The 27376-nt window shown below is 56.1% G+C and overlaps 1 protein-coding gene across 1 annotated transcript; it reads left to right on the top strand.

The window, feature by feature from the left end:
• The first annotated feature begins 722 nt into the window (after positions 1-722).
• On the top strand, positions 723-24928 carry DGAT1 (diacylglycerol O-acyltransferase 1). Its single transcript, XM_081952591.1, has 17 exons — positions 723-1014; positions 6576-6663; positions 10328-10368; positions 12048-12133; positions 12418-12470; positions 12560-12665; positions 13992-14111; positions 14288-14362; positions 15344-15447; positions 16198-16236; positions 16860-16901; positions 18396-18440; positions 18934-19046; positions 20135-20200; positions 21209-21296; positions 23463-23525; positions 23934-24928. The coding sequence occupies exons 1-17, from the start codon at positions 857-859 to the stop codon at positions 24078-24080; spliced, it is 1434 nt and encodes a 477-aa protein (XP_081808717.1). The 5' UTR covers positions 723-856; the 3' UTR covers positions 24081-24928.
• Positions 24929-27376: the final 2448 nt, after the last annotated feature.

Raw genomic sequence — 27376 nt, 5'->3', positions numbered from 1 at the left:
GACCCCCGAATGGAGCGCGGTACCCCTACAGCCCCCCCCCCCCGGCTTTGCTACACGCTCCCCCCCCCCGCCGGAGAGGGGCGGGTGGGGATGGGCGGGCCACAGACTCCCGGGGGGGTCTCTCCGAACGGCCAGCCCCGCCCCCAATTCGCAGCACCTGCGATTCCTCCGCCGCGCATCGCCCGCGGGCAGCCGGCGAGAAGCCACGCCCCCGCTCTCCCATTGGCCCAGTGCGCCGCTCGTCTGCGCTGGAGGCGGAGGGCGGTGCCTGGTCGCGCGGGGCTCCTCGGGACATGTAGTTCCGCGCCGTGAGGGCCGGGCTGAGAAGGATCCAGGGACACCCTCGGGGCTCGGACCGATCGAAGGCCAAAATGCCCCGATGCGGGGAAAGGAAGGGCTCCCCCCGCCGCGCCTCCATCCTCTAGTAGTCTAAACCAAAGCTTGGAAAAGGCGGCGGGTAAGCAAGGGTTAAGGCGGAAGATTTCTGAGGCGGAGGATTTCCCCGCCCATCCATCCCAAGCCCCTCCCCCTCCCCAGGACGCGCCCCGCCCCCTCGCCTGCCATTGGTGGGCGCGCCGGGCGGGCGCGTTTAAAAGGGACTACATTTCCCGGCGGGCGCGCGAGAGCGTCCGGCGGGCCGGCGGAGAGAGAAAAAGGGAGAGAGGGAGGGAGGGGCTCTGCGCGTGCGGTGGGCGGAGCTACGGTGTCCCCGAGGCGACGCGGGAGGGCGCTGGCGGCGTTGGCGGCTTCCTCCGAGGGGGCGGGGCCGGGCGCGCGGGGAGCAACGGACGGTCAGGAGGCGGAAGGCGCCGCGGGGCCCGCGCTCCCTCCGGCCGCCCCGACAGCCCCGACAGCCATGGGCGAGCGCGGCAACGGCGGCGCCCAGCAGCCCAGGAGGCGCACGGTGGTCGCGGGCGGAGGCTCTCGGCAGACCCGCGGCGGAGAGGGAGAGGCCAGCCCGGCCCAGCGCGGCGCCGGCGATGGCGCGGACCCCTCCTGCGACGCCGACTTCAGGTAGGGAGATTCCCCCCCCCCGCCCCCTGGAGAGAGACCCCCGCCCTCCCTGTCTGAGGGGGGTCGTCAGGAGGAGGAAGAGGAGGGAGGGTCCTCCCAGCTGTTTCTTCCTCTGGAAGCCCCCCACGCACCCACCCAGGGGCGCTTGGCAAACTGGAAGAGGGAGGGGGACTCCAACTCCCAGAATTCCCGCGGCCACCCCCCCCCCCGGGCTGGGCTTGACCTTTTGCCCTTTGGGGTCAAGGCGGGGCAGGGTGAGGGTCCTTTCCCTTCGCCCCCTCCTCTAGTGTGGGGCTGTGCTGCCCCACTTGCTCTCTCCCCCTTGGTTTCAAGGGGAGGGGGCTGAAAGTGTGGCTCTCCATGGGGGCGGACACTGCATTTAGGGCTTCTGCGTGGAGGTTGTTTTGAGGGGGGTCTTAAACTGTTCGAACTGTTTTTGGGTGGGGGGTAAAAGTAGCCAGGGAGGTGAGAGTTTAGACCTCCAGGGTGGGTTTTTCTGGGCTTTGGGTTGGAGAGTTTTGAAGAAAAAATTGGGCAGTCACCTGTCTCAAACGGGATATATAGGCTCTCCTGCTTGAGCAGGGGTTGGACTAGAAGACCTCCAGGATCCCTTCCAGCTCTATTCTGATCAAGAGTCGGGCTATACTTTGGGGGTGGTGTGTGTGTGTGTGTGTGTGTTCTTCTTGCCTTTCTTTCAAACCCAACATTCTGCTCTGGGAGAGAAGCTTCCTAGTTGTAAAAGGGAAATAGAGAAAAAAAAACCCTTGGTGCTTTGCTGTTTGTGCCAAGGAAGCGGCCGCTAGAAACTGAGTTCCTCCTCTTTGGCGAGAGCCTGATTGCCTGTGGTTGTTTGCGCTGAGTTCAAACTGCTTGCCCTGACCTCTCGCAACGCTGTGCAGCCTTCTGTGAAAGCTGGGTGTCACAAGAGCTTGACGGGAAGCTCACATGAGGCACGCCGTGCTTGCACCAGAAGTGGGAAAAACCTTTGGACTTCCTTGCGAAAGGCACCTGGTGTGCACACACACACACACGCTCTCCCAGACCCCAAGCCCGGCAGGAAAGTTTTCCTCACTCCAGAGCATAGAAAGGAGTGGCACACCCTCAGAGAAACTCCCCTCTGCCTCGGCTGTGTCATCAGTTTAGCAGGACAAAGGTGATCTGCCTTTCAACAGCAGCTCCTCTGTGTCTCCTTCTGAGAGGGGAGGGAGAGCAGCTTTCTCCCGCTGTCTCCTGGGGCTGGGCCCCCTACCCTGCCTTGCCAAGAGTCCTGTCAATATCTCTGGGGCTGCCCCAAAGAAGAGGCAGGGGTCAAACTGTTCTCCAAAGCACCCAAAGGCAGGACAAGAAGCAACAGATGGAAATTCCAAAGGGGCTTTTTTTAAAGAGGCCACTGGACTTTCTGGTTTTTCTTTGAAGTTGTTTTGCTTTTCATCCAAGAAGCTTCTTCAGCTCTGACTGGATGGTGAGGAATGGAATGATTGATACTCCTTGAAATGACCAGGTGTCCGCAAGGAGCATCAATCCTTCCCTTCCCCACCATCCAGTCAGAGCTGAAGAAGCTTCTGGAATGAGAAGAGAAACCTCTTTCAAAGAAAAACCAGAAGATCCAGTTGGCTCCTGAAAACCCTTTTGGGACCACCCTGGCCTGGGTGGCAGAGGATCTCCACAGCCGGTCAACACATGGCAACTAAAGCCACCTGCAGAGTTCAGAGTCCTTGTTTTGGCTGAGCCAAGGGTTGATTAGGCATTTGAGTGAATAATGGCAAACATTAATTCAGGGTAGTTAGCGGCAGGTTGCAGGGTTGACCTCTTGCCCACTCTGCAAACAGGCAAGTTGGACGCTCTTCTGGATGGGCGTATAATGCTTGGCCTGTTTCTTCCTCCGGTGCAGAAACGGGCTCCCTGGGCGAGCGTTTCTCTGGGCGAGGCGTTTGTTTTGAGAGAGCCAACTCTCCCACTTGGGGAGGTGCCCTAGCGGCTGCCACTGAACCGCAACCTTCACGCCCTGGCTGGCATAACACAAGTTGGCTTGGATAGTTGATCCCTTACCGGTGCCAGGAACAAATTGCACCCTCGGAATTTGCATGGGAGCGAGGCTCTCGGGTCAGGATCCTGCACTCCTTAGGCTTTCCATTTGACAAGAGGCGATCTGGGTCACTCAGTGGGGCCAAAGCTTTGTTCTCCCAGGAGAGGGTCCCGGAGGATGGGCTCCAGCATGAGCCCCACAGCTTCGGAAGAAGAAAACTCTGGTCCTGGCAGTGACCGACTCGGATTGGATCCTGCAAGATTATCCTGGCACCCCGTACATTTGCCATCTATTTATTATTTTGCTGGGACCCCCGTTTGCAGACTCAGCTACGTGTTCCTGGGATGTTCTGGTCCCCTGCCCTGGGGGAGACCCTGGGAGGGTCTCCTGTGCCTGGAACAGCTCTGGAAAGCCAACACGGGGGAGGCTCAGCTGGGCTTTGACCTGTTGGGCTGGGCTTGGGGGGGGGCAGAGTTTTGCAGCTCCTGTTGCTGCTCCCACCCCTCTCTGTGTTCTGGGGCTGCAGGGGGCCTGTAATAGGAGCCCCCCCCAGTTTTCCTCCTGGCAGGGAAGGGAGGAGAAGCCTGGGGGGCCTCCCTCTTTAAAGGAACCCTGGTCTGCATTTTTTTCCTTCTCAGGAATGTGGCTGGGAAGAGGGGGGGGGGGAGGCAGAGCTTGGTACCCTGATGAACAGGCTCCCTCGGGTTTTTCTAGGGAGGGTTTGGGGTTTTAGCCCCAGAGCAAATTCTTCAGGTAGCAGAGAAAGGCATAAGGCTCCAAAGTGACCCCAGGGTCCCTCACCTCCACTGGCTTTCCTGCTTAATGGCCCGCTAAGAAGGCCGTTGGGCTGGGTGGTTCTTCACCCTAGTTGGGGGGGAGCAGAGGCCTGCTTCTCAGGGCTGTTTCCCTGCCAGCCTCTTCCAAGAGAGCCACTGGCCCCTCGCTCTGGGCAGCTGTCTCAAAGGGGAGGCCCTTGAATCGTGTAGGAGGGTAGTCAAGTCTGAACCAGACTCAATTGGGCATTGAGTCAGGCTCCCATCTCTCACCAGCCTGTCAGGCATCCCAGGGGTCTAAGCGATAGACTTGTCCAAGGCAAGCTCTAATGTGCCCTGGCAAGGCTTCTCCCCAGGGCTGGACGGAGGTGGGGCACCTTTGGGGCCAGAGGTTGGCACCGAGAGGCAAGGGAAGCCTTTGGAGCTCAGCAGGAACCGGTTTGGCTCCTCCTCCTTACCAGGAATTGATTTACCAAGGAGCAATTCTGCACCCATGGCCGCTTTCCACCCCATCCACTTCCAAAGTCCGGATCTTGGCCCAATGGAGGCTCCTGCGTAGCCCAGGTGGGCTTCGGTTTTTGCTAAATGCCAGCTGTGAACAGCAGCAGGGACGCGGGCATTGTGACCCCCACAGGAGCTCAAAGAGTTGGGGGCCACGGGGTGTGTGGGTGTTGGAGGTGTTCCTGTTTTGTGGGGAGGGGGTCCACACTCATTGCCCCCGAAGGGAGAAGAGGCCTTGAGTCCCAAAGGCAGCTGGGCCTCCTTGGCTTTTCCTCTTGAAGGCGTTTTGCTTCTCATCCAAGAAACTTCTTCAGTTCATGAAGAACTGAATGATGAATTGAAGAAGCTCCTTGGATGAGAAGTGAAACGTCTTCAAGAGGAAAAGCCAAGGAAGCCCAGCTGCCTTTTGGCACAAGTCTGACCTGCAGGATGGAGAATCTCTGCGGAGTTTCTGCGGGGGCCTTTCCGGAGTTGGGCCTTTCTGCAAAAGGACACGCAGGAACCTGATGTGGATGTGGATGTTTGCTCCTGCCCCACCGTTTCCTCTCCTCCTGCCCCCTTGGCACAGGGAAGCCACAGGCCCCCTAATGGAGGGGAGCCCTTCGACCCCCCGTCTGGAAGCAGTGACACCCAGGAGAGGGGGGCTGTCCCAAACTCTGGACCCCCCAATGTTTTCTTGGTACTTGCAAGCAGAAAAGGGCTGGCCAGGCATGAGGTCCCCGGGCCCCTCTTCCCCCTCGCTCAAGGCCGCTGGGGCTCCAAGGGCCACAAGTGGCTAGAGAGGGCTGGCGGGGAAGGGGGGGAAGCTGGGCTGGACCAGAATGATTAATAGCTTCTGATTGACAGGATCTTTCAACCTGGGGCTGAAGGTTGAAAGGCGCAGGAGGAGTGGCACACCTGGGTGTGGTGGGAAGTTCCTTGAGTGAGAGCGGCTGGCAGAGACTTCAAAGTGGGTGGAGTCCAGTGAGAATCCGGCTCTTGACATGAGCAGAATAACAGCTGGAAGGGACCTTGGAGGTCGTCTAGTCCAACCCTCTGCTCAAGCAGGAGAATCTATACCATTTCTCCAGTGATGGAAGCACCCACAACCTCTGAAGGCAACTTCTGTTTCACTGGTTGATCGTCCTCACTGTCAGGAAATTTCTCCTTAATTCCAGGTTGCTGCTTTCTTTGATTAGTTTCCAACCATTGCTTCTTGTTTTTGCCTTCAGGGGCTTTGGAAAATAGGTTGCGCCCCTCTTCTTTGGATCAGCCCCCCAGATATTGGAAGCCTGCTCCCCTGTCCTTTCCATCAAGCTAGACCTGCCCAGTTCCTGCATGTTTTATCCTCCAGGCCCCCGTCCTCTTGGTTGCTCTTCTCTTTCCAAAGTCTCAGCTGCTCTTCAGAGATCGTCCTCCCTCAGCAACGCCAGTGGGACCAGCAGCTCAGTCGCTAGGCACAATTTCTCAGGACTTGCGATTTTCATTCTCCATGAACTCTGCTTGGGGCAAGGCAGTTGTGAAGTGTGCAAGGGGTGATTGCGTCACTGTGGGTTGCTGGGAGGTTGTGGAGGCAACGATTGATTGCAAAGATGGGTTTTTTTTTTAACCCCAGATGTTTTCTAACTGAGGACTGCCTCTTTAATTAAAAGAAGGACGGTGGGGGGGGGACGATGACATGACAGCAGTGTTCCAATTTTTGAAGGGGTCAAGCTACTCCCCAAAGCACCTGAGGGCAGGAGAAGAAGCCATGGGTGGAAACTAATCAAGGAGAGAAGCAACCTAGAACTAAGGAGAAACTTCCGGACGGTGAGGACAATCAACCAGTGGAAGAGAAGTTCCCTCCAGAGGTTGTGGCTGCTCCGTCCCTGGAGGTTTTCAAGAAGAGGCTGGACAGTGGTTTGTCCAGAGTGGTGTAGGGTTTCCTGCCTAGGCAGGGGGTTGGACTAGAAGACCTCCAAGGTCCCTTCCAACCCTGCTGTTCTATATCCTATTCTGTATTCTCTTCTTGGGGCTTTCCATATCCAGATTACCCCGCACTGAAGGCCGCTGATGAAGCTGGAAAAATCCCCTCTGGCAGAAAATTGCTCTGGCACAACTGGGCCAGGGGGGCACTGCTCCAATCAGAGGAATAACAGAGTTGGGAGGGGCCTTGGAGGTCTTCTAGTCCAACCCTTTTGGGAATGTTGGGCTGCACTGAGGATGGGCGTATTGGACTCCAACTCCCAGGGTCCCCCTTTGAAACACAGCCTAACCTGTGGCTCCTCCCTTCCCCCCTCCAGGTGTCACAAGCTGCAGGATTCCCTGCTCAGCTCTGCCAGCGGCTTCAGCAACTACAGGGGCATCCTGAACTGGTGTGTGGTCATGCTGGTGAGTAGCCCCTGCCTTCACCACTGGCGGCCCTGATTCCTGGCTCGCTGCCCCTTGGCACCCCCGGGCGGCAGCTGCATTTCTTGGGCCTTGGCCGCGAAAGCTGGCATCCTGCCAGGCAGACATTCTCGGCGGCCACTTCGCAGCACAGAGGGGACATTGTGGTCTCAACAGCTCGCCAGCCTGGCGGTCTTGGCTTGGGTCGAGTGGCGGCTCGTGCTGGGACGAGGTTTCTGTGGCGCTTCTGGCTTCTCATTGGCTGAGGACATTATGGGTGACGGACCCTTGGGGGTTGGAGGGTGGGGTGGGAGTTGATGGGTTGGGGTCTTCCAGGTTTCTATTGGGGTGGGAAGGTTTTAGGTCTCCATGCTGCTGTCAGATGTTTTTCTGCTAGCAGGGGCCTGCATACCTGGCCACTTCAAGAGATGTGGACTTCAACTCCCAGAATTCCCCAGGCCAAGAGGGTTGGACATCCCTGGTCTGCTAGAGGACTGCCCTGTTTCTCCCCCCCCCCCCATCTTTTCTCCAAGCCTCCCACTTGTCCACTTGTGAAGCTTCCTCAAGCGCCTTTGCAGGGAAGATCAGTTCCAGTCCAGAGGACCCCGTATCCGGTTGCCAGCGGGCACACCAAGGGAGGGCAGCTCTTAATGGGCCATTTCAGTGCCCACTGAGGCTCCTGAGGGCATCTTCCCTGGGGAAAAGAGGCTTCAGCCTCCAGGAATTTTGGGGGGGGGCTCAATCCTGGAGCATGGGGGTGACATCCAGGCAGGTCCTGCATCTCGAGGGTCATTAGGGCCAACCCAGGGGAGGGAGAACGCTGCCGGGAGCACCTTCATGAGAGCTGTGACGCCTCCTGGCATCCAGAAGGCTGACCTTAGGAAGCTGGTGTGACTGCAGGACAGACAACCCCAGTGCTGGGCTGGCTCCCAAGGGCCATCTGCCCTGCAGACCTGCCTCTCCTGGATGGGGATCTGGTTGCGAGCTGTGCCAAGCAAGATAGTCTGAGTTGGCTTTAGCCAAGTGGGCCAGGGGGCACCGCTCAGGGAAAACAGAAGAATAATAGCCGAGTTGGCAGGGAGCTTGGAGGTCGTCTATTCCAATCCCCTGCTCAAGCAGGAAACCCTACACCACTTAAGATAAATGACTGTCCAGTCTCTTGCTAAAAACCTCCACTGATGGAAGCACCCACCACTTCTGGTGGCAAGCTGTTCCACTGGTTAATTGTCCTCGCTGTCGGGAACTTTCTCCTCCGTTCTAAGTTGCTTCTCCTCTTGATTAGTTTCCACCCGCTGCTTCTTGTCTTGCTTTTTTGGTCCTTTGGAGAATAGATTGACCCCCCTCTTCTTTGGGGCAGACCCTCAAATATTGGAAGGCTGCTCTCATGTGCCCCCTTACTCCTTCTTTTCTCTAGACTTGCCATCCCCACTTGCTGCAACCGATCCTCCTGGGTTTGTTTGTGTGGACCAGAGACTACTTTGGGGCAGCGTCTTCTGAAACTCCCCCCCCCAACATATGTTCAGCCAAAGAGAGTCCCTTGGACCCCCTCTGAACAGACGAGTGAGTGAGGGGCTTCTGACAGCATTTTAAGGAGACGGATTTCGGTCTTTCCGTTGCAGATCAGAGCTTTCTGAGAAGTCCATACAGGGGTCCAAACTTGGCAACTTTTAAGACCTTAAGCTTAGCTGGCTGGGGAATTCTGGGAGTTGAAGTCCACAGGTCTTAACAGTTGCCAAGTTTGGACACCCTCTCATCTAAAGAGAAGGACTTCCTGTCAATGTTGGTGGAATGCCCACTGTTGGCCACCCTGGCCAAAGACTGCTGCATGGCTAGCACCCACCCCTGGGCGGGGGGCTTCTCCGTCATGAGACCTTGACCAAAAGTGGGGCGCCCCCTCTGTCCGCGAACCACAAGCTGGGCACCTCCGCCGTCACCCGCCTTCCTGCTTCGGGCTGCTCCCCTAACCGGCAGTGGCAGTTGGAGGTGGCAGTCCCTTGCCACGCTGGCTCCTTGATCTTCAACCAGGGTGTGGCGGTGCCTGGTGCCGCCAGCCCATCCGCCCTCCGGACACCCAGCGAGCCCGCCAAAGGTCGCCTCCGAGTCGGCTGCAGGATGAGTCAACCCTGGGGGAGGAGAGGGAGTCCAGGGTGTTCTCTGCACATCTCCCCTTTGCTCTGGGCAACCTTTGCCCTGAAGCTGTGGGGTGCCCTGCCTTGTAACCACACGCCTGGCACACCAAGGCCCCTCCGGTGCCTGGGAGGAGCAGCCTCCCCCCCCCCCCCCCCAGTTGCTGCAAGTTGTGATTCTGCACGTTTTGAACTTGGGGAGAGGCAGCTAAGCAGGCTGGGGAATTCTGGGAGTTAAAGTCCAAAAGCCTTCAATTTGCCAAGGTAGGACTCCCCCTGGCTCCGACCTGACTGGTTCCCTCTGGACAAAAATTGAACAGAATTGCCATATTTTTCGGAGTATAAGACGCACGTCCCCCCCCCCCCCCCCCCAAAGAGGGAGAAAATCTGGGTGTCTCTTATGCACTGAATGCAGCATTTTTGGCCTCCCGAACCCCTGCCCCCTTCAAAAAAGGGACGTGCAGAGGGTTTGGGAGCCTGCTCCTGGGGGTCGGGGAGGGCAAAAATGATCAGAAAACGGGCTGTTTTTGGCTCGTTTTTGCACCCCCCCCCCAGCATTCTACAAGCCTCCTAAAGGCTATGCACGCCCTTTTTTTGGCCAAAAAAAGGGCCCGTTTTTGGCTTGTTTTTGCCCCCCCCCCAGCCCCTAGGAGCACTTTGCTGGCCTCTCGAACTCTCTGCATGCCCCGTTTTTCACAAAAAAAGAAGCCTGCAGAGGGTTTGGGAGGCCTGCAGACTGCAAAAACTTTTTTTAAAAATGCACCTCTTCAAAATCTTGGTGCGTCTTATACTCCGGAAAACTCCGGGTGTGATCCCTTTGCTCTGTATCAGCGGAGATGGGAAGTTTCCCCTTGTTATGACTGCGGTGCAAACTCTGCAAACGATGAGACGTGTTGTGCAAGGCTGCCCACACTGGGGGTCCTCTGGGTCCCCGGAAGGGACGAGGTTGCCTACATGGCTGATCTGGACACCCAGTTCTGAGGATGTCCCTGCCATCACCCCCACCCCCGTTTATGACCATGGCATCATCTCCGTGGTCACATCATCAAAATTCAGATGCTTGGCAACTGACTCATGTTTACGACAGTTGTGTGGTGTGTGTGTGAGTGTGTGATGTAATCCCTTTGGGTAACCACCTGGCCAGCAAAGTGAATGGGGAAGCCATGATTTAACAATTATGGTGGTTCACTTAACAACAGAGGTAAGAAAGGTGGTAAAAAGGGGGCAAAGCTCACTTAAGAAGTGTCTTGCTTAATAACGGACATTCTGACAATCTGGATTGTTGTTCTTATCCACCATTACTTTCTTTTAGCCAAATGCTTGAAAATTATATCCTTTCCTTTAAAAAAGAAATCATTTTTAGAGTTGTTAGCCACATCGGTCAACCTTGTCTGAAGCCTGTCCAGTGTTGGCTTCTCCGTCCCAGGCCAGGTCCCTTCCTGGGGTTCAATCTGACCTTTGTTGTCCAGCTGGGACCTGAGTTGAACAGCCCTTCCCCTTCCTCCCTTCCTTCTTGCCCTGATCATTATCTTTCCCTGCAGGTCCTCTGCAACGCCCGCCTCTTCCTGGAGAACCTCATCAAGTAAGTGCCAGGATCTCTTCCTCCCGGTGTGGCTGCTGCCCTCAAGCCTTGCCAGGGGAGCCTATTCCCCACCCCCCCGGCCCTGCTCCCTGGCCTCTTCCCCAGGAGGGAGGGGCTCACGAGGGGGCCATGCTCGAAGGCCCCATTGAGGTGATGGAGGGCAACAGGGTTAGGGATAGATTGCCCTTGGGTGCCAAGTCAGTTTAGGCAGGGCACAGAACCCACCAGAGTCTCCCTTCTGTAGCCTTGCTTGCCCTCAGCTTTAGCAGGGGTGGGTGGGTCTCTGTAGCCACTGTCCCAAAGGTGTCCCAGATAACTGCAGGAGCATAAATCCTTCCCTTCCCCACCAGTTAGTCAGAACTGAAGATGCTTCTTGGATGAGAAGTGACACATTTTCAAAGGGGAAAAAAGTCCCTTTGGGGCAACCATGGTTTGGATGATGGAGAGCCTCCATGGACATCTAACCACTGTAGAGAGTAGTGAAGCTATTGGATAAAAGATAAGATAACGTTGTTTTTTACTGTCAGCACACTGGTATATCTCAAAAATGAAAATTCTGTTTCCTGTTTTCAAAAGAAAGTATATATCTACCCATATCTACATACATAACACAGATGCACACCTGCTACATACATACTTACGCCCATACATATATGTCCATGTATGTATTTATTAATCCCTGTCCATTTTGAGTCCATAATGGAAAGAGGAAACTTGAGAGTTCACAAGGTTGATTCTCTGTGGAACAAAACTGCCACTGAATGGACTAGGAAAGGGGGTGTCCTCCCCCTCCAGCCCCTGCCCAGAAGGTCAGGCTAGGCCTGGTGGTCCTGCAGCCCCTGTTGCAATGCCAGCCAAGGTACCAGGCTGGGAAGCTGCCTGGCAGTTTTCTGCTTCTGGCAGATGGGCAAGGGGGGGCGGTGCTGCCCCCCTGTGGCTCCACGTTGCTCTGCATGCCCTCCATCTCTTCCCAGCAAAGCCTCATCTCTTGCCTTGAGATCACAGCTGGCCGGGGAATTCTGGGAGTTGAAGTCCACCGGTCTTCAAGTGGCCAAGGTTGGACACCCCTGGTTTAGAGGCCGATCTGCTTCAGCCCCTCCACGGTGACCTCAAAGTTTGCCCACTCCACTCAGGCCAGTGCCACAGGGCCATCAAATATCTTCTTTCTGCAACTTGGAAGGCTGGCTGCTACCTTCCCCTACGGCGGGCAAAGTCCCATTCACACGAGGGGGGCATTCGTGCAGGGCGTGTTGTGCGTGCACCCCTCCCGACATAAAATGCAGGGTGGGGCCTGAGGCAAAGCATGGTTTAAGCCATTTCCCACGGTCTGAAGACACGAAGGGCCTCCCAGCCCATTCTTTAAAGCTGAGAGGGCAGCCAGGCCACTCCCTTCCCCTTGGTTAAAAATCTTGGAATCCCCTGGGACAGACTTGTGGATGGGGGGGGGGGCAGTGTTCAAACTGCAGAGAACTAGCACTGATGACGTTATCTAGTTGGGTCATGAAACGTCTGCAAGAAACCAAGGAAGCTCAGAAAGCACCAGGGAAAATAGACAACACTTTGCAAGGGTGGGGGGGGAAGACTGACAGGCTGCCACATCTCACAATAGCAGCTCCCCACCCCACCCCCCACCCCCGGTTCCAGTGGGCCTGCACCCAAGAAGATCCTTTATTTTTCAGGTATGGCATCCTGGTGGACCCCATCCAGGTCGTCTCCTTGTTTCTGAAGAATCCCTACAGCTGGCCAGCTCCATGCCTTATTATTGGTGAGTCCGCTTGCCCCCCCCCCCGCCTTTTCTGTCCTTTGGGAGGGGGATGGGGGGATGGGGGTGGGTTGTTACTGCCTCTGTATTGCTTGAACCCCTGAAGCTTTGCTGGGGGGGGCTCTTGTTCAGGACCCTCTGGCGTGGCATGGAGAGGGCTAAGGGGGCCTCCCAGCCACAGGTTTAGGGGCGAGGGAAGCCCCAGGCCTTTGGGGGAGCAGGGGCAACCACCTTTGGGTCCGGCCTGTCTGTGGCGGAGTCCAGCATCCTCCTGCCTTCCTTTTCAGCGGCCAATGGCTTCGCCCTGGTGGCCTTCCACGTGGAGAAGAAGCTGGCAGCGGTGAGCAGGGATGCTGGGGGTGGGGAAGAAGGCTCAAGCCTTTGTTTGCGGGGTGGGGCCCCCTCTGATTCAGCCCCTTTGTGCTTCAGGGCTCCTTATCGGAGCGCAGTGGGACCGTCCTGCACACATTCAACCTCTTGATGGTCTTGTGCTTCCCTGCCCTGGTGGTGCTGGCAGTCACCTCCATTACTCCAGGTGGGTCCTCTTCTGCGACGGGGGTCTCGCAAGGCAGGCCGCCTGGTGCAAATGGGCTGGGTGGGGGGCCTTGGGGCAACCTGGCGCTTGGACTGCCTTGCCTGGACACAGCTTGTCCTGGTCCCATCAGCTGTTCAGGGATGGGGCTGCGTCTTCCCCAGTTTCCTGCCACCATGGTCAGACTTAACACATAACAGAGTTGGAGGTCATCTATCCCAACCCCTGCTGACGCAGGAGATGGCCTAGACAAATGGCTGCCCAGCCTCTTCTTAAAGACCTCCAGTGTTGGGGCATTCACAACTTCTGGTAGTAAGCAGTTCCACTGATTAATTGTTCTCACTGTTAGGAAGTTTCTCCTAAGTTGCTTCTCTCCTTGATTAGTTTCCACCCATTGTTCCTTGCCTGGCCTTCAGGTGCTTTGGAGAACAGCTTGACCCCCTAACTCCTCTCTGGGGCAGCCCCTCAAAGACTGCTGTTCCTTCTCTTCACTAGACTAGCCAGGCCCAGTTCCTGCAACCGTTCATTGTATGTTTTGTTCTCCAGTCCCCTCCTCTTCCTGGTTGCTCTTCTCTGCACTTTTTCTAGAGTCTCAACATCTCATGACCAAAAGTGGATGCAGGATTCCAAGGGTGGTCTTAGTGAGGCTTTATAGTGTGGTGTTAGTACCTCCCTTGATCTTGGTTTTATCCCTCTGTTAATGCTATTTAGGATTGCATGGGCTTTTTTGGCAGCTGCAGCAGGGCTGGCTCCTATTTAAGCGATTGTCCACTAGGACTCCCAAGGTCCCTCTGGCAGTTACTACTCTTGAGCCAGGTTCCACCTATTCTGTACCTGTGCATTTGTTTTTTGTCGCCTAAGCGTAAAAGTTTAGCTTTCTCAGCATTCAACCTCCTTTGGTTGATAGGGCCCAGCGTCCAAGTCTTTCGGGACCCTCCTGTATCTGGAGCCCATCTTCTGCAGGGTTGGCTCTTCCTACCAGCTTGGTGTCATCTGAACATTTGATGGGCTCCTGTTTGCCGAGGGCTGGGAGGGCCTCCAAAGCCACCGAGCAACCCAGGGGAAAGCTGCTTTCCTGTCTTCTGACCAGGGGCCGCCAGGTGTTTGGGCCGTGTCACTGTTGAGGAGGGAGGGAAGACCTCCCTGTGGGACTTCAGGGGCTGCTTCAGGGCCCAGGGTGGCCGTGGGCCTCTTCCTTTCAGCCTTCTGGAGGCCCCAGGTTCAGAGAGCTTCTCCCCACCCCTCCTCCTGAGCGGAGTCTTGGATTCTTCACCACGAATTACCCCACCTCAGAGCCTCTCACCCCCTCTCTCCCATCTTCTTCCACAGTTGGGGCCATCTTTGCCCTCTCGGTCCACACCGTCTTCTTCCTCAAGCTCTTCTCCTTCAGGGACCTCAACAAGTGGTGCCGCGAGAAGAGGGCTGCGAAAGCCTCCCAAGGAGACCCTGGTGAGCGCGGAGGGACCTCCTCTGACCTGGCCTCCTCAGGTTGGGAGGACATCCAGGGGGGGGGAGAGGCTCTGCACCTGAGGGGAAGAGCTTGCTTGGGGCTTCCCTCGGAGGCGGTGGCGGCAGGGCAAGGGCTCCCTCCCTGGGCCAGTGACCACCGTCTCTTCCTCTTGCAGCTTCGGAGCCACAGAAGGCCAATGGGAACGCAGTTCCACGAGAGGTGGCCTACCCAGACAACCTGACTTACAGAGGTGAGGAGAGCAGGGGGTCGCGTGGGAGGAGGGGCAGGAGCTGAGCGGGAGGCCCTCCCAGGGTCACCCCCTCCACTCACGTTAATAAGTAAAGAGAGACCCCTCCCAACGGGTCATTCTTTTGACCAACAGGATGCTTTCAATCAATCGGAGTAGAGCTGGAGGGGACCTGGGAGGTCTTCTAGTCCAACCCTCTGCTCAAGCAGGAGACCCTGTGCTATTCCAGACGAATGGCTGCCCAGCCTTGCCTTAAAAACCTCCAGGGATGGAGCACCCACAACCTCTGGTGGCAAGGTGTTCCACTGATTAATTGAGCTGGATGATAGAATAACTGAGTCAAAGGGACCTGGGAGGTCTTCTAGTCCAACCCCTTGCTCAATGCCTACACCATTTCTGTCCAGTCTCTTCTTAAAAACCTCCAGTCCGTTCCACTGGCTAATGGTTCTCGCTGTCAGGGAATTCCTCCTCAATTCCAGGCAGCTTCTCTCCTTGGTTAGTTTCCGTCCGTTGCTGCTTCTGCTGCCTTCGGGGCCTTCGGAGAATAATGCTATCCTGAGGCAACAGTGGCAACCGGAGTGGGGGAGCCAGAGCGGGCATTTCTGGGGGTGCAAACCTAACTTTCCTCTCTGCCCAGGACTTTCCCCCTCTTGTCCCACTTTGACCCATTGAAAGGTTTCCGGTTGTTTTGGGCACCTGCCCATTCTCCGCATTCTTTTAGGTGGCCTTGGGCCAGATTGGAGCCCCTGCCTCGTTGGGCCAGCACTGCTTGGATCCCAGACCCCCCCACCCCCCCATTCCATTCTCCCCCCCCCCCCGCAGCCCCCCCGGCTGGGCGGATGCGAAGCGAGTGTAGCAGGAGAGCGACCTGCCCTCTCCCTCCTCCCCTTCGGCTGTCTCTCCCCTGGGTGGGAGACGGACCCCCGGCCTTCGCTTTCGGCTCCCATTGAGGTTCTGCCCCACCCCCCTCTCTCCACCCTGCAGGCCTGTACTACTTCCTGCTGGCCCCGACCCTGTGCTACGAGCTGAACTTCCCCCGTTCCCCACGGATCCGGAAGCGCTTCCTTCTGCGGAGGCTCTTTGAGATGGTGAGTCTCTTTCCGGGGAAGGTCCCGGGTGGGAGGGGTGGGGGTGGGGGTGGGGCTTTTCATGGCACGAGGACAGCTAAGCCTTTGATTTACGTTCGTAGTTACAACAGCATGGAAAAAGTGACGTGTGCCCATTTTTCATGCTTAACGACCGTTGCGGCATCCCCGTGGTCATATGATTAAAATTCAGACGCTTGGAAACCGACTCATATTTTTGACGGTCACATTGTCCCAGGATTGATTGGATGCACTTTTATGACAAGCAGTGGGGGGGCCAGATTCACTTACTAACAACGGCATGGACTCCCTTAACAACGGTGGCAAGGAAGGTCGTAAAATGGAGCAAAGCTCACTTCCGCTTAGCAATGGAAATCTGGGGCTGAACTGGGGTCGTGTGTTGAGGACCCCCTGTACTGATAGGCTGGTGGGGCGGCCGCAGGCGGCTGAGCTTAGAAGTGAGCTGCGCTGACCACGGTCACTAGAGGGGCCTTGGTCATCTAGGCTGACCCCCTCCCGTGGCTGGAGGGGATTTCAGCCGGTCCCTTCTGCAGCCAGAGCAGGTCACCCTGGAGGCTGTGCCCACTTGTGGCCCTGCTGAGTCCACGGAGGGCAGCTTCCGTGAGTTCCAGGCCACGGTTTCTGTGGAAATTGTCTGGTGCTAAGGAGGCTGCAAGCTGGAGCTTTACAAGAACAAGGAGTGGTTGGATGGTTGCACTCACCCTGCCTTTCCTCCTCCTCCTCCTCCTCCAGCTCTTCTTCCTGCAGCTGCTGGTGGGGCTGATTCAGCAGGTAAGCATGGGGGTGGGGGTGGGGGGTGGGGGTGGGGGGTTCTGGGCCTGTCTTTCCCCCCCATGATTCCGAGGATGAGTCCTGGGGCAGGTGAGCCTCTTCCCTCTCGTGAGGAGAGCCAGCTCTTCCTGAAGCAGGAGACTTCTGGCGCACCCAGAGTGGGGAGGGGAGTGGTGCAGGATTGCCCCCTTCCCACAGATGGCGGCTGTGCCCTTGTGGGCGGAGGACAAGGCCCAGCTCTCAACCCCGCGTGGAGCCCTGCTGGGCCTTCTGGATTAAGGAGACGGCCAGCAAGGACTCTGATCCTGACTATGGAGGAGGGAGGGGCTCCAGGGTGGGCTTCAGTGAGCCCAAGACCCCCGAGGCTTCCTCAGGTTTGCATTCTGTCCCAGGCTCAGGAGGACCCTCCCCAGCCCGGCTCCCTCTGAGTGGACCAGAATGACCCCACAGCTGTTGGATCTGATGGGCAAGGGTGGCTGGAATTCCTGTCCCTGGGAAGGTGGGCCCCTCGGCACCCCCTTCTCCTGGGCCCAGGGCAAGAGAGGGGCCACTCTCGGGGGTTGCTTAGGCCGGGCAACATGAGCCCCCTCACTGAGCTGCTGCTTCTGGTCTTCCTCTCCTAGTGGATGGTGCCCACAATCCAGAACTCCATGAAGCCCTTCCGGGTAAGCTCTGCTTTTCTTCCCCCCACACTGGAGGTCCTTGGAGCACCAGGGACTAGAAGCTTCTGGGGACGAAGGAGAACCTTTGTAGCTCAGGGTGGAAACAAAAAGACCACAAGACACCCCCCAGTCAACACTCAGAGAAGCCCAGGTTAACTCCAGGTTTAAGGTTGGGCCAAAGAATACCCAAGGCAGGAAACTGCCAAAGAAGCCCAGGGCCAGCCCCCACCCCACCCCCTACCCCCCCAACACGGACAGGGAAAGCCTCTAGAGCAGTGACGGCCAACCTATGGCACGCGGAGCCATTGGTCAGGGCACGCGAGGCGCACTGGCCAGCTGAGTTCACCCTTTTTTAAAGCCATTTTTCGGCCTCCCCAGGCTCCAGAGGCTTTATAGGAGCCTGGGGAGGGTGAAAAGAGCCCCCCCCCCCCCCCCCCAGGCTTCATGAGCTTCCCTGACGCCTTCGGAGCGCTCAAAATGACCCTCTGAGCAACCCGGAAGTCACTTCCTGTTTGCTCGGAGGATCGTTTTGAGGGCTCCAAAGGCTTCAGGGAAGCCTCCGGACGGTCCCTGATGCCTCCGGAGGGCGTCCGAGGGGGCGGGGGAGGCTCTTTTCGCCCTCCCTAGGCTCCTATAAAGCCTCTGGAGCCTGGGGAGGGTGAAAAAAGCATGTAAAAATGGGGGGTTGTGCCTGTAGTGCGCACATGCGGCATGCCCGCACATGCGAGCCAAAAAAGGTTTGCCATCGCTGCTGTAGAATATGAAGTTTCTAGCCCTGGTGAAGTTCCCTAGTTTGGGCCATGAAACCCCTGCATAAAATCAACCTCGGAGAACACCGAGGACCCCTGAGAAGCCTGCGTGCTTTGAGGGGAGGGCCTCTCTGTGGAGGACCTCAAGGCGGAGACCCCCCCCTCCTCCTCCTCTTAATGGCTTGTGATAAAGACAGCCCTGCTTTCTGCCCCCTGGAGGACTCCTCTATGGCTGGAGCTGATGCCTCCTCCTGCAGTGGGCGTGGGAGGCCCAACTTCTCAGCAGGTGGCGAAGGAAAGCAGTTTGAGCCCAGGGTTTGCCTTCTCCCATTCCCCTTGTGCTGTGCGCCTTAAGTGCCCTGAGCATCATTGCTCAGCGGTCGTTTCTAACAGAATAACAGAGTCGGAAGGGAGCTTGGAGGCCTTCTAGTCCGTCAGGCAGGGACCCCAGACCATTCCTGACCAATGGCCGCCCAGTCCCTTCTTTCAAATCTCCCGCGTTGGAGCACCCACAAATCCCAGGAGGCCTGTAGACTTCAGCCGTTGCCCTGCTGGCTGGGAAGTTACGGAGGTTGACATTCACGTGCCTGAAAGCCCAAGAGGGTTCTTTTTTGGGGGGGGGGCTCAGACCCTAATATTCCTCAACCAATTTGGAAGATAGATGGGGCGGGGCGGTTGAGTGGTTGGGGGAGGTGGGGGCCCGGCTGCCTTGGGTAAGGAGGAGGCTGAAGCCAGTCTTGGTTTGCAGGACATGGATTATTCCAGGATCATCGAGCGTCTCCTGAAGCTAGCTGTAAGTACCACAAACACCACCGGCTGGGAATCCTGGGAGCTGTAGTCCTGATTAGAAAGGCAGGAGATAAGGCTCAGCTGGGAAGGGGGGGGGGATGGAGCTCTTTTAAGGTAAGTTGGTAGCTCCAGTTCTGGGCCCACCCGCAGGATGGCGGCTGTCCCTGGAAGGCGTCTTCAGAAGGGCTCCATCCTGAGTCAGAGCCCAAGGCCCGTCTAGATTGGCCCTGGGAGGCTCAACAGAAACTCTTCCCTAAAGATGGGAGGGAATTGCTCTCCTGCGTCTCCACTTCTCCCAGGAGCTTCCTGGCTCCAAAGGCCGTGGGGGGGGGGGGGGCTCTCTCCACACTGGGCCACTTCCAGACCTGTGGACTTCAGCTCCCAGAATCCCTCCTGCTGGCTGAGCGCATGCTGGGAGTCGAAGTGGCCGTGCTTGGAGAGCCCAGAGGAGCCCACGGCCGGCACCCACGGGCCTCCTTTGCCGCTTTTCTCTGCAGGTCCCCAACCACCTCATCTGGCTCATCTTCTTCTACTGGTTCTTCCACTCCAGCCTCAACTTCATAGCCGAGATCTTGCAGTTTGGCGACCGGGAGTTTTACCGGGACTGGTGGTGAGTTTGTGCATGGAATCTAGCAAATGGGCCACTCGGAGGGTCTCCTACCTCTTGGCACGTGGTCCAGACTGGTCCGAATGGCCCTGGATCCCTTGGAATACGAGAGCCTCCGAGCCTTTAGCCAAGAATTCCTTTGGATGCAATCCCCTCAATTGGCTGCGGTATGCAGGACAATGTCAATCATTCAGAATAGAGCTGGAAGGGACCTTGGAGGCCTTCTAGTCCACCCCCCCTGCTCAAACAGGGGATCCCGGACCATTCCAGACAAATCCCTGTCCAGTCTCTTCTTTAAAACCTCCAGTAAAGATGGAAGCACCTACAGCTTCTGGTGGCAACTTCTGTTCCTCTGGTTAATTGTCCTCCCTGTCAGGAAATTCCTCCTCAATTCCAAGTTGCTTCTCTCCTTGATTAGTGTCCATCCGTTGCTTCTTGTCCTGCCCTCAGGTGCCTTGGAGAACAGGTTGAGCCCCTCTTCCTTGGGGCAGCCCCTCAAATATTGGGAGACTGCTATCATGTCACCTCTGGTCCTTCTTTTCTCTAGACTAGCCAATGCCCAATCCCTGCACGCGTTCTTCCCATGTTTTAGCCTCTCGCATTCGGTCAGTCAGAATAGAGCTGGAAGGGACCTTGGAGGTCTTCTAGTCCACCTCTCCTGCTCAAGCGAGAGACCCTATCCCATTTCAGACAAGTCCAGTCTCTTCTTAACAACCTCCTGGGATGCAACGTCCATACCTTCTGGAGGGAAGCCCTTCTTCTACTGGTCAATTGTCCTCCCTGTTAGGAAGTTTCTCCTTAATTCCAGGTTGCTTCTCTCCTTGGTTAGTTTCCCTCCATCGGTTCCTGTCCTGCCTTCAGGTGCTAGCTTCAACTGTTCCCCGACCCACCACCTCCCCTTCCCCGGCACTCAAGGCCTGCGTAGACCTGCCTTGCCTTGCAGAGCGAGGGCTCCAGGTCGTGGGAGACCACCAAAGGGGAGGGGGGGTCCCTGCCCAAAAGGGAGAGGGTGGGGGAAGGCTCAGGAGCATAGAGACGCCCATCTTCCCCCTAGACCCCAGGCCCCTTCTGATCCCGCTGCCTTTTCGCAGGAACGCGGAGTCGGTGACGTATTTCTGGCAGAACTGGAACATCCCAGTCCACAAGTGGTGCCTCAGGTAGGACAGTCAGCACAGGCACGCCTCGACTTACGACCGCTGGTTTAGGGACTGTTCGAAGTTAACACTGTGACCAGGTTTTCACAGTTACGACCACTGCAGCAACCCTGTGGTCACGTGGTCCAAATTCGGGTGCTTGGTCACTGGCTCGTACTTATGACGGTCGCAGTGATCCCCTTTTGCGACCTTCTGACCAGGTTCTGAAATCAGTGGGGAAGCCCGATTCCCTTAACGCCGTGCTTCTAACTGGAGTGCTTCACTTAACGGCTGTGGGAAAGAAAGGTCGTGAAATGGGGCAAAACCCACTTAACAAACACCTTGCGCAGCAATGGAAATGTTGGGCTCCATTGTGGTCGTACATCGAGGACTGCCTGGAGGGTGGAAGGTCTGGGGTGGGGAAGAGGAGTCCTCCTCCTCCTTCAGCCCCAGGAACGGGGGGCCTTCCTGCACAGGGGTTGCTTCTGAGGCCGGGTCCCCCCCCCCCCCCCTGCTTGGAGGCAGCCTCCCTCCTGCCCCTTTTATCCGAGGACGGGGTCTGCCAGGGCTGCCCATCCGGAAGCCCGAAGAATCCCATTGGCCTGGGGAGGAGAAGTGGGATGGGGAGTTTCCCCTCCCTTTCTGGATGGAAGGAGGCCTCTGGGCCCAGCTGGCATGGCCTCCTCCTTGGGGCAGAAGCTCCCATGCCCCCTCCGCCTGCTTGAGCCAGGGCTGCCAGGCTGTCTGTGAGATGCCATCCTCAGATCTTCTCTAGGGCGGGGCTCCCCAGCCTTGGCAACTTTTTAGCCTGGAGGACTTCAACTCCCAGAATCCCCCAAAGTCCGCCAGGCTTCAAGTTGCCGAGGTTGGGGAGCCCCGCCCTCCCTAGGGTACCTGCCCAGCTGACTCCTCTTCCTAAGTCCAAGCAGACAAGGATGCCCGGGTGAGGGGAGGGGCTGGGGGAGGCAGCCGGCTCTTCCCGCTCTTCCTTTTGGGGCCGGACTCCTAAGGGTGGCCTCTCTTTCCCCCCAGGCATTTCTACAAGCCCATGATGAAGAGGGGGGCTGGGAAGTGGGCAAGCCAGGTGGCCGTCTTCCTGGCTTCTGCTTTCTTCCACGAGGTTAGTCCTTCTCGCTTCTCTCCTGCACCCACCGACACAAGCCGAAAGGAGCAGTCGGAACCCAAGGGTCTCCGGGGGGTGTAGCGGTCATGTTTAAAAGTTGCTAGCTGCATCACATTTCTGCTAAGCCGGCACAAAGTCTTTTTAAAGAGGGAAAAGTGTGTGTGTGTGGGGGGAAACAACAGACATCCCGGAGAGGGGGAGGTGGGGGGAGAGGAAACATAAACCAGCAGAAACTCTTTCAAAAGAAAAGAAGGGGGGGAATAAGAGGCAGACATACAAAGTCAAACTTTTCTTGCGAAGCAGGGCAATCCTTTAAACTAATTACTTTATGATCTTGTGGAATAAATTTAGGTGGAGAGGCAGAAAACATATGTTTATTCCCCTCCTCTTTTGCTAATTGTTCCTCTAACCATGGAGGAGCTGAAAAATTAACATCTCCATGAGGAGTTGAAAGGCCAATTGAAAATAATTTTGAAGAGAGAATTTTTACTTGATAGATAACACTTTTGCAGGGGCTCTTTGTGTCTTGTGGAAATAAATCCCAATCTTCCACATAGACATTTTTATGGAGCCTTTGCCAAATAAGGCGGACATTGTTTTTCTAAGTACTAGAAAAATTTACTTAAAGAAACTTTAGAAAGAGGATAGTATTGCCATTAATTTTTTGCAAATTATAGGCCTTCTCGATTAAAAGTGAAAGTTCATTCCTAACCTGAATGAGACTTTGAATGTGAGGAGCTCATACTTACGAAGCGCTTGCCCGCCAGGTGCGTAAGATGAGAATCAAGGCGCCGAACACGTAGACACGGGACTCGGCGTGAGACGTCCGAAAGGCAATTCGGCACGTCGGGGTCACCAGTTGTAATGAATGTGTGGCTGGCTGCCACACGGTGACCTCGTCTGCTTTGAGTGTGGACCCTTGCAAAGGTGAGCCGGAGCTAGGCATCAAAACCTCTGCAGAGGTGAGCCTGACTGAGCTCGGCTATGGGACCCCAGCTGGGGTGCGCCTAGGTTAGGCGGGCCTGATAGTGCCAAGGAAGAACGGACTCCATGATGTGTTGCAACGCATCAACCAGCTCAGCAAGATCCAAAAGACCCCGGCTGCCCGATTGAGACGGTATTTATTAAAATCATACAAAAGGTTTCTGTGTTACAGCGTGTTATTACATGATTGGTTAAAACACTTGTTACTGGGCAGGCTTTGTTCACTTGTCACGTATCCGTGTTACCGGGCAAGCTTGTTCACATGTTACAAAAAGATGTTACAGAAGACTGTTGCATAGAAATGTTGCAAAGCAAAGAATGTTGCATAGAAATGTTGCAAAGCAAAACCTTGAGCAAGCTTTGTGCCGGCTTAGCAGAAATGTGATGCAGCTAGCAACTTTTAAACATGACCGCTACAGGGGGGGGCGGGGGGGGGGCTCTTGCAGGGCTTGTGACCAGCGCTAGTGATATTCCCTGGCTTGGCTCATGAAACGTCTGCAAGAAACCCCCCAACCTCCTAGAGCACCAAGGACCCCATAGGCCTCCTCCCTCCTCTCCTCCTTCCTCTTCCTCTCCTCTCTCCTCTTCCTCCTCCTCCTCTTCTCCTCCTCCTCCCTCCTCTCCTCTTCCTCCTCCACCTTCCTCCTCCTCCCTCCTCTTCCTCCTCCTCTCCTCTTCCTCCTCCTCTCCTCTTCCTCCTCCTCCCTTCTCTCCTCTTCCTCCTCCACCTTCCTCCCCCTCCTCTCCTCTTCCTCCTCCACCTTCCTCCTCCTCCCTCCTCTTCCTCCTCCTCTCCTCTTCCTCCTCCTCTCCTCTTCCTCCTCCTCCCTTCTCTCCTCTCTCCTCTTCCTCCTCCACCTTCCTCTCCCTCCTCTCCTCTTCCTCCTCCACCTTCCTCCTCCTCCCTCCTCTTCCTCCTCCTCTCTCCTCTTCTTCCTCCTCCTCCTCCCTCCTCCTCCCCTTCCCTCTCCCCTTTCCAGCAAGGACTTTTAAATAAGAACAGAACCTCATTGTGGCGGGTGCTGGGGTGTCCCTTTAGCCCCCACAGGTCCTCCTTTCCTGGGCTCCGCCAGGGTCTCTTGGAGACCAGGCTGGCGGAGATCGACCGAGAGAGAGGAAAGCAGCGTTCTTGATGCCCCCTTTGCCTCGGAGCTGATTTTCCCATTTCTCTCCCGGCAGTACCTGCTGAGCGTCCCCTTGAAGATGTTCCGGCTGTGGGCGTTCATGGGCATGATGGCTCAGGTGAGATCAGGAAGCCTAGTGCGGAGGCTGCGATCTTCTCCCACAGAAGGGTCCTGGGCTGCCTCTCCAGCTGGTCTGAGACCCTTGCGACTTCAACTCCCAGAATTCCCCAGGAACAAATGATGATAGAGTTGGAAAGGCCAGAAGGACCATCTAAGTCAGGGGTCTCCAACCTGGGCAACTTTAGGCCTGGCGGACTTCAACTCCCAGAATTCCCCAGGAACAAATGATGATAGAGTTGGAAAGGCCAGAAGGACCATCTAAGTCAGGGGTCTCCAACCTGGGCAACTTCAACTCCCTGCCAGGCTTAAAGTTGCCCAGGTTGGAGACCCCTGCTTTGGACAAACCTCAGGGCTGCTGCCTCCCTGACCCCCAGCCCACCAGTGTCCCTCTCTTCCCCGTGCCCAGATCCCCTTGGCCTGGTTCGTGAGCCGCTTCCTCCAGGGCAACTACGGGAACGCAGCGGTGTGGATGTCCTTGATCATCGGTCAGCCGATCGCCATCCTCATGTACGTCCACGACTTCTACGTGCTGAATTACGAAGGGAGCCAGTGAGACTCTCCCTGCTGCTGGCCGAGGCTCACCTTTTCCGTCCTGCCTGCCCCTCCTGAGGGGGGAAGGGGAGGCTGGCTGTGGGCAGCCTCCCCCCTCCGGCCTTTTCTGCTGCCTCCCTGGAGGCCCATTGAGGGCACCAGCCCAGGGAACGAAGGTGATTCTCCTCCGGAGTGTGTGTGTGTGTGTGTGTTTGTGGGTAACGTGTGTTACCGTGTCTCTGTGCGTGGGTGTGTGGTGGTTGCCTATCCGTTACTCTTGAGTCCGAATATATTGGATCGATGCAATAACCTTCCTGGTGCCCCAGTTTTAGCTGGTCCTCTGGCAGGATTTGATCCCTTGAGCCGTTGCCTTCCATCCGTGCAATAGAAACGAGGACTGATGCCAAGCGTGCCTGGCAGGGCAGAGGGGAGCCGGGCCACTCAAACGGGTGGGCAAAGGGGGCTGCCTCCCTGGCACTTTAGAAGGACTCAGGTTTATTTGGGGGCCTCACCAGTCCCATCAGCAGATGAGAGCAACCCCCTCCCCCCGTCTGCCGTCTTTCACGGGCCTGGGGCTGCAGGGCTTCTCCTGCTTTTCCCAGGACCAGGGAGTAAGCTGCCTCCTTGCTCCTGAAGGGTTGCCCCCAGTTCTCCCGCCCTCCGTCCTGATGCAACTGGGGCCGAGCTCTGCACAGCCATGGGGCCCTTTGGGGGAGAGGCCCCTGGGACTCTGTCCCGGAGGCTGGCAGGAGCCGGGTCTGATTCCTGGGGTGGGGGGTGGGGGCTCCGTGACTCGGCCCTGTCTTTGTCAACCCAGCAACTTTTTAGAGTTTGCAGAATGTATTCTGCCTGGTACCAAGTGAATAAAGCATATTTTCAAAAGGTTTCTGCGTCTGCGTGGTGGCAGTGGGGGAGACCCCCTCCAGGGAAACCAGCCAGAGGGTCCCTGGGGAGGGAGGGCTCTAGTGAAGGGCGGTGGGTCAGCGTACCTGAGGGTGGAGCTGGAGGCATTTGCTGCGGATAAGACAGAAGGGGAAAAATAGCAAGCTGAAGCAGAAGTGCCCAAGCTTGGCAACTTTTAAGACCCGTGGACTTCAACTCCCAGAGTTCCCCAGGGCTGTCCTGAAACATGGGGTCTAAGTGCAAAGTTTGGGGCAAACCCCAGGTCTTTCCTCGGTCTGGAGAGTCGGCAAGGCCACCTTTGGGGACAGCCCGAACCTGATAACCGAGAAGAACAAGGTGATCCAGGACAGCAGAAAAAACGCTTCTCTACTCCATAATTATTTGCATCCCACCTTTATTGTTTTTATAAATAACTCAAGGTAGCAAACAAACACCATACTCCTTCCCCCACCTATTTTCCCCATCATCTGAGGAACAGCCACCCTGCGAGGTGGGTTGGGCTGAAAAAAAGGACTGGCCCAAGGTTACCCAGCCGGATTTCATGGCTAAGGCAACCTGACGCCTTAACCACTAGGCCAAATGGTAGCATTTTACACACACTGAGTGACTGGACAGAGAAGAGCAAGCAGGATGATTAGAGGACGAGGCTAAAACATGATGAACAGTTGCAGGAACTGGGCCTGGCTAGTCTAGTGAAGGACCAGGGGAGACCTCCTAGCACTCTTCCAGTATTTGAGGGGCTGCCACAGAGGAAGGGGTCAAGCTGTATTCCAAAGCCCCTGAAGACCAGACAAGGAATAATGGATGGAAACTGACCAAGGAGAGATTCAACCTGGAAATAAGGAGGAATTTCCCGACAGTTGAGAACAATCAACCCATGGAACAGAAGTTGCCTTCCGAGGTTGTGGGAGCTTCATCCCTGGAGGCTTTCAAGAAGAGACTGGACTGCCATCTGTCAGAAATGGTGTAGGTAGGTCTGCTTGGGCACGGGGTTGGACTAGGTGACCTACAAGGACCCTTCCACTTCTTTTAATCTGTGTCTTGGACAGCTATTACCCTAGCTACCTCCGGAGCCACTTGGCTAGCATTTTCTTGTTCAGGCAGACTATTCAGATGGCTGATAAACCACTCATTCATTGCTGATTCTAGGTTACCTACTGTATAAATACAAAGGCCAGTCTAGAAGAAAGAATAATTATAATAATGTTGGGCTATGATAAAAGAAACCACACATGAGTAATATCTTGGTTAGAACCATGGTTTCAGGTTTTGCTTTACTAGGCAAGATGTTAAAATAAGGAGCAAGGGTGATTCAGGTTCACTCAAAGTGGAGATTATAGCCCAAGACAATTCTGCTTCCTATCACCTGGGTCTCTGGCTTGAGCAGAGGGTTGAGAAAATGGATGGACTTCAGCTCACAGAATTCTCCCCTCCCCCGCAGTCCCCCATGCAAGGCTGCCCCCCCCAACCCGTGGCCCTTTTTGGCTCCTTTCAGCACAATCACAATGGAATAGAATAGAATTCTTTATTGGCCAAGTGTAATTGGACACACTTGGGAATTTGTCTGGTGCAGGTGCTCTCAGCATAAAAAAGCAGGATACATTCCTCAAGAATCATAAGGTTCAGCACTCCACGATAGTCACAGGGTACAAAGAAGCAATCAGGAAACAATAATATCCATATAAATCATAAGGCTACAAGCCACAAAGTTCCAGTCCTGCAATCCTCAGTGGGAGGAGATGGGTGATAGCAACTATGAGAAGACTAATAGTAACAGTAGTGTAACCTTAGTGAATGGCTGGAAGGGACTTTGGAGAACTTCTGTCCCTTCCCCTGCTCCCCCCACACCATTCCAAAGCAATGGCTGCCCAGCCTCTTCTTGACAGCCCCCCCACCCCCATGGAGCAGCCACAAGTTCTGGAGGGAAGCCCTTTCAATGGTTCACTGTTCCGACGGTCAGGAAATTCCTCCTTAGTTCCAGGTTGCTTCTTCCCTTGGTCAGTTTCCATCCGTTGCTTCTTGTCCATCACCCCCCTTCAGGTGCTTGGGAGCATAGCTTGACTCCCTCAACCCCACAAATACTGGGAGGCTGCTGGATCTAGAGTGGCCATGCATCATCCAAGCTGCTCCTCTCTTTGTCCTTTCCAAAGTCCCAACCTCTTTATCACCTATAATTATAATACATCGTGATGGGGGGGACCAAAACTGGACAAAGGATTCCAGGTGGGGCCTTCTTAAGGCAGGGGTGTCCACAAGTCTTAAAGTTCCCAAGTTTGCACACCCCTGTATTAAGGCTTTATAAAGCGGCGGCGCTCAAACTCCACGTGATTTTGATTCTCTGCCTCCGCCAAGAGAAAGGACTACGCTCCCAGGTTGCAAAGCGGGCCCATCATCCCCAGCCGGCGCCGCTCCACA

This window comes from Natrix helvetica (assembly GCF_964273705.1).
Source record: "Natrix helvetica genome assembly, chromosome: 4".
In the NCBI taxonomy this organism is placed as follows: Eukaryota; Metazoa; Chordata; class Lepidosauria; order Squamata; family Natricidae; genus Natrix; species Natrix helvetica.
The sequence above is the reverse complement of the archived record's forward strand: the minus strand, read 5'-3'. Positions and strand labels throughout refer to the sequence as shown.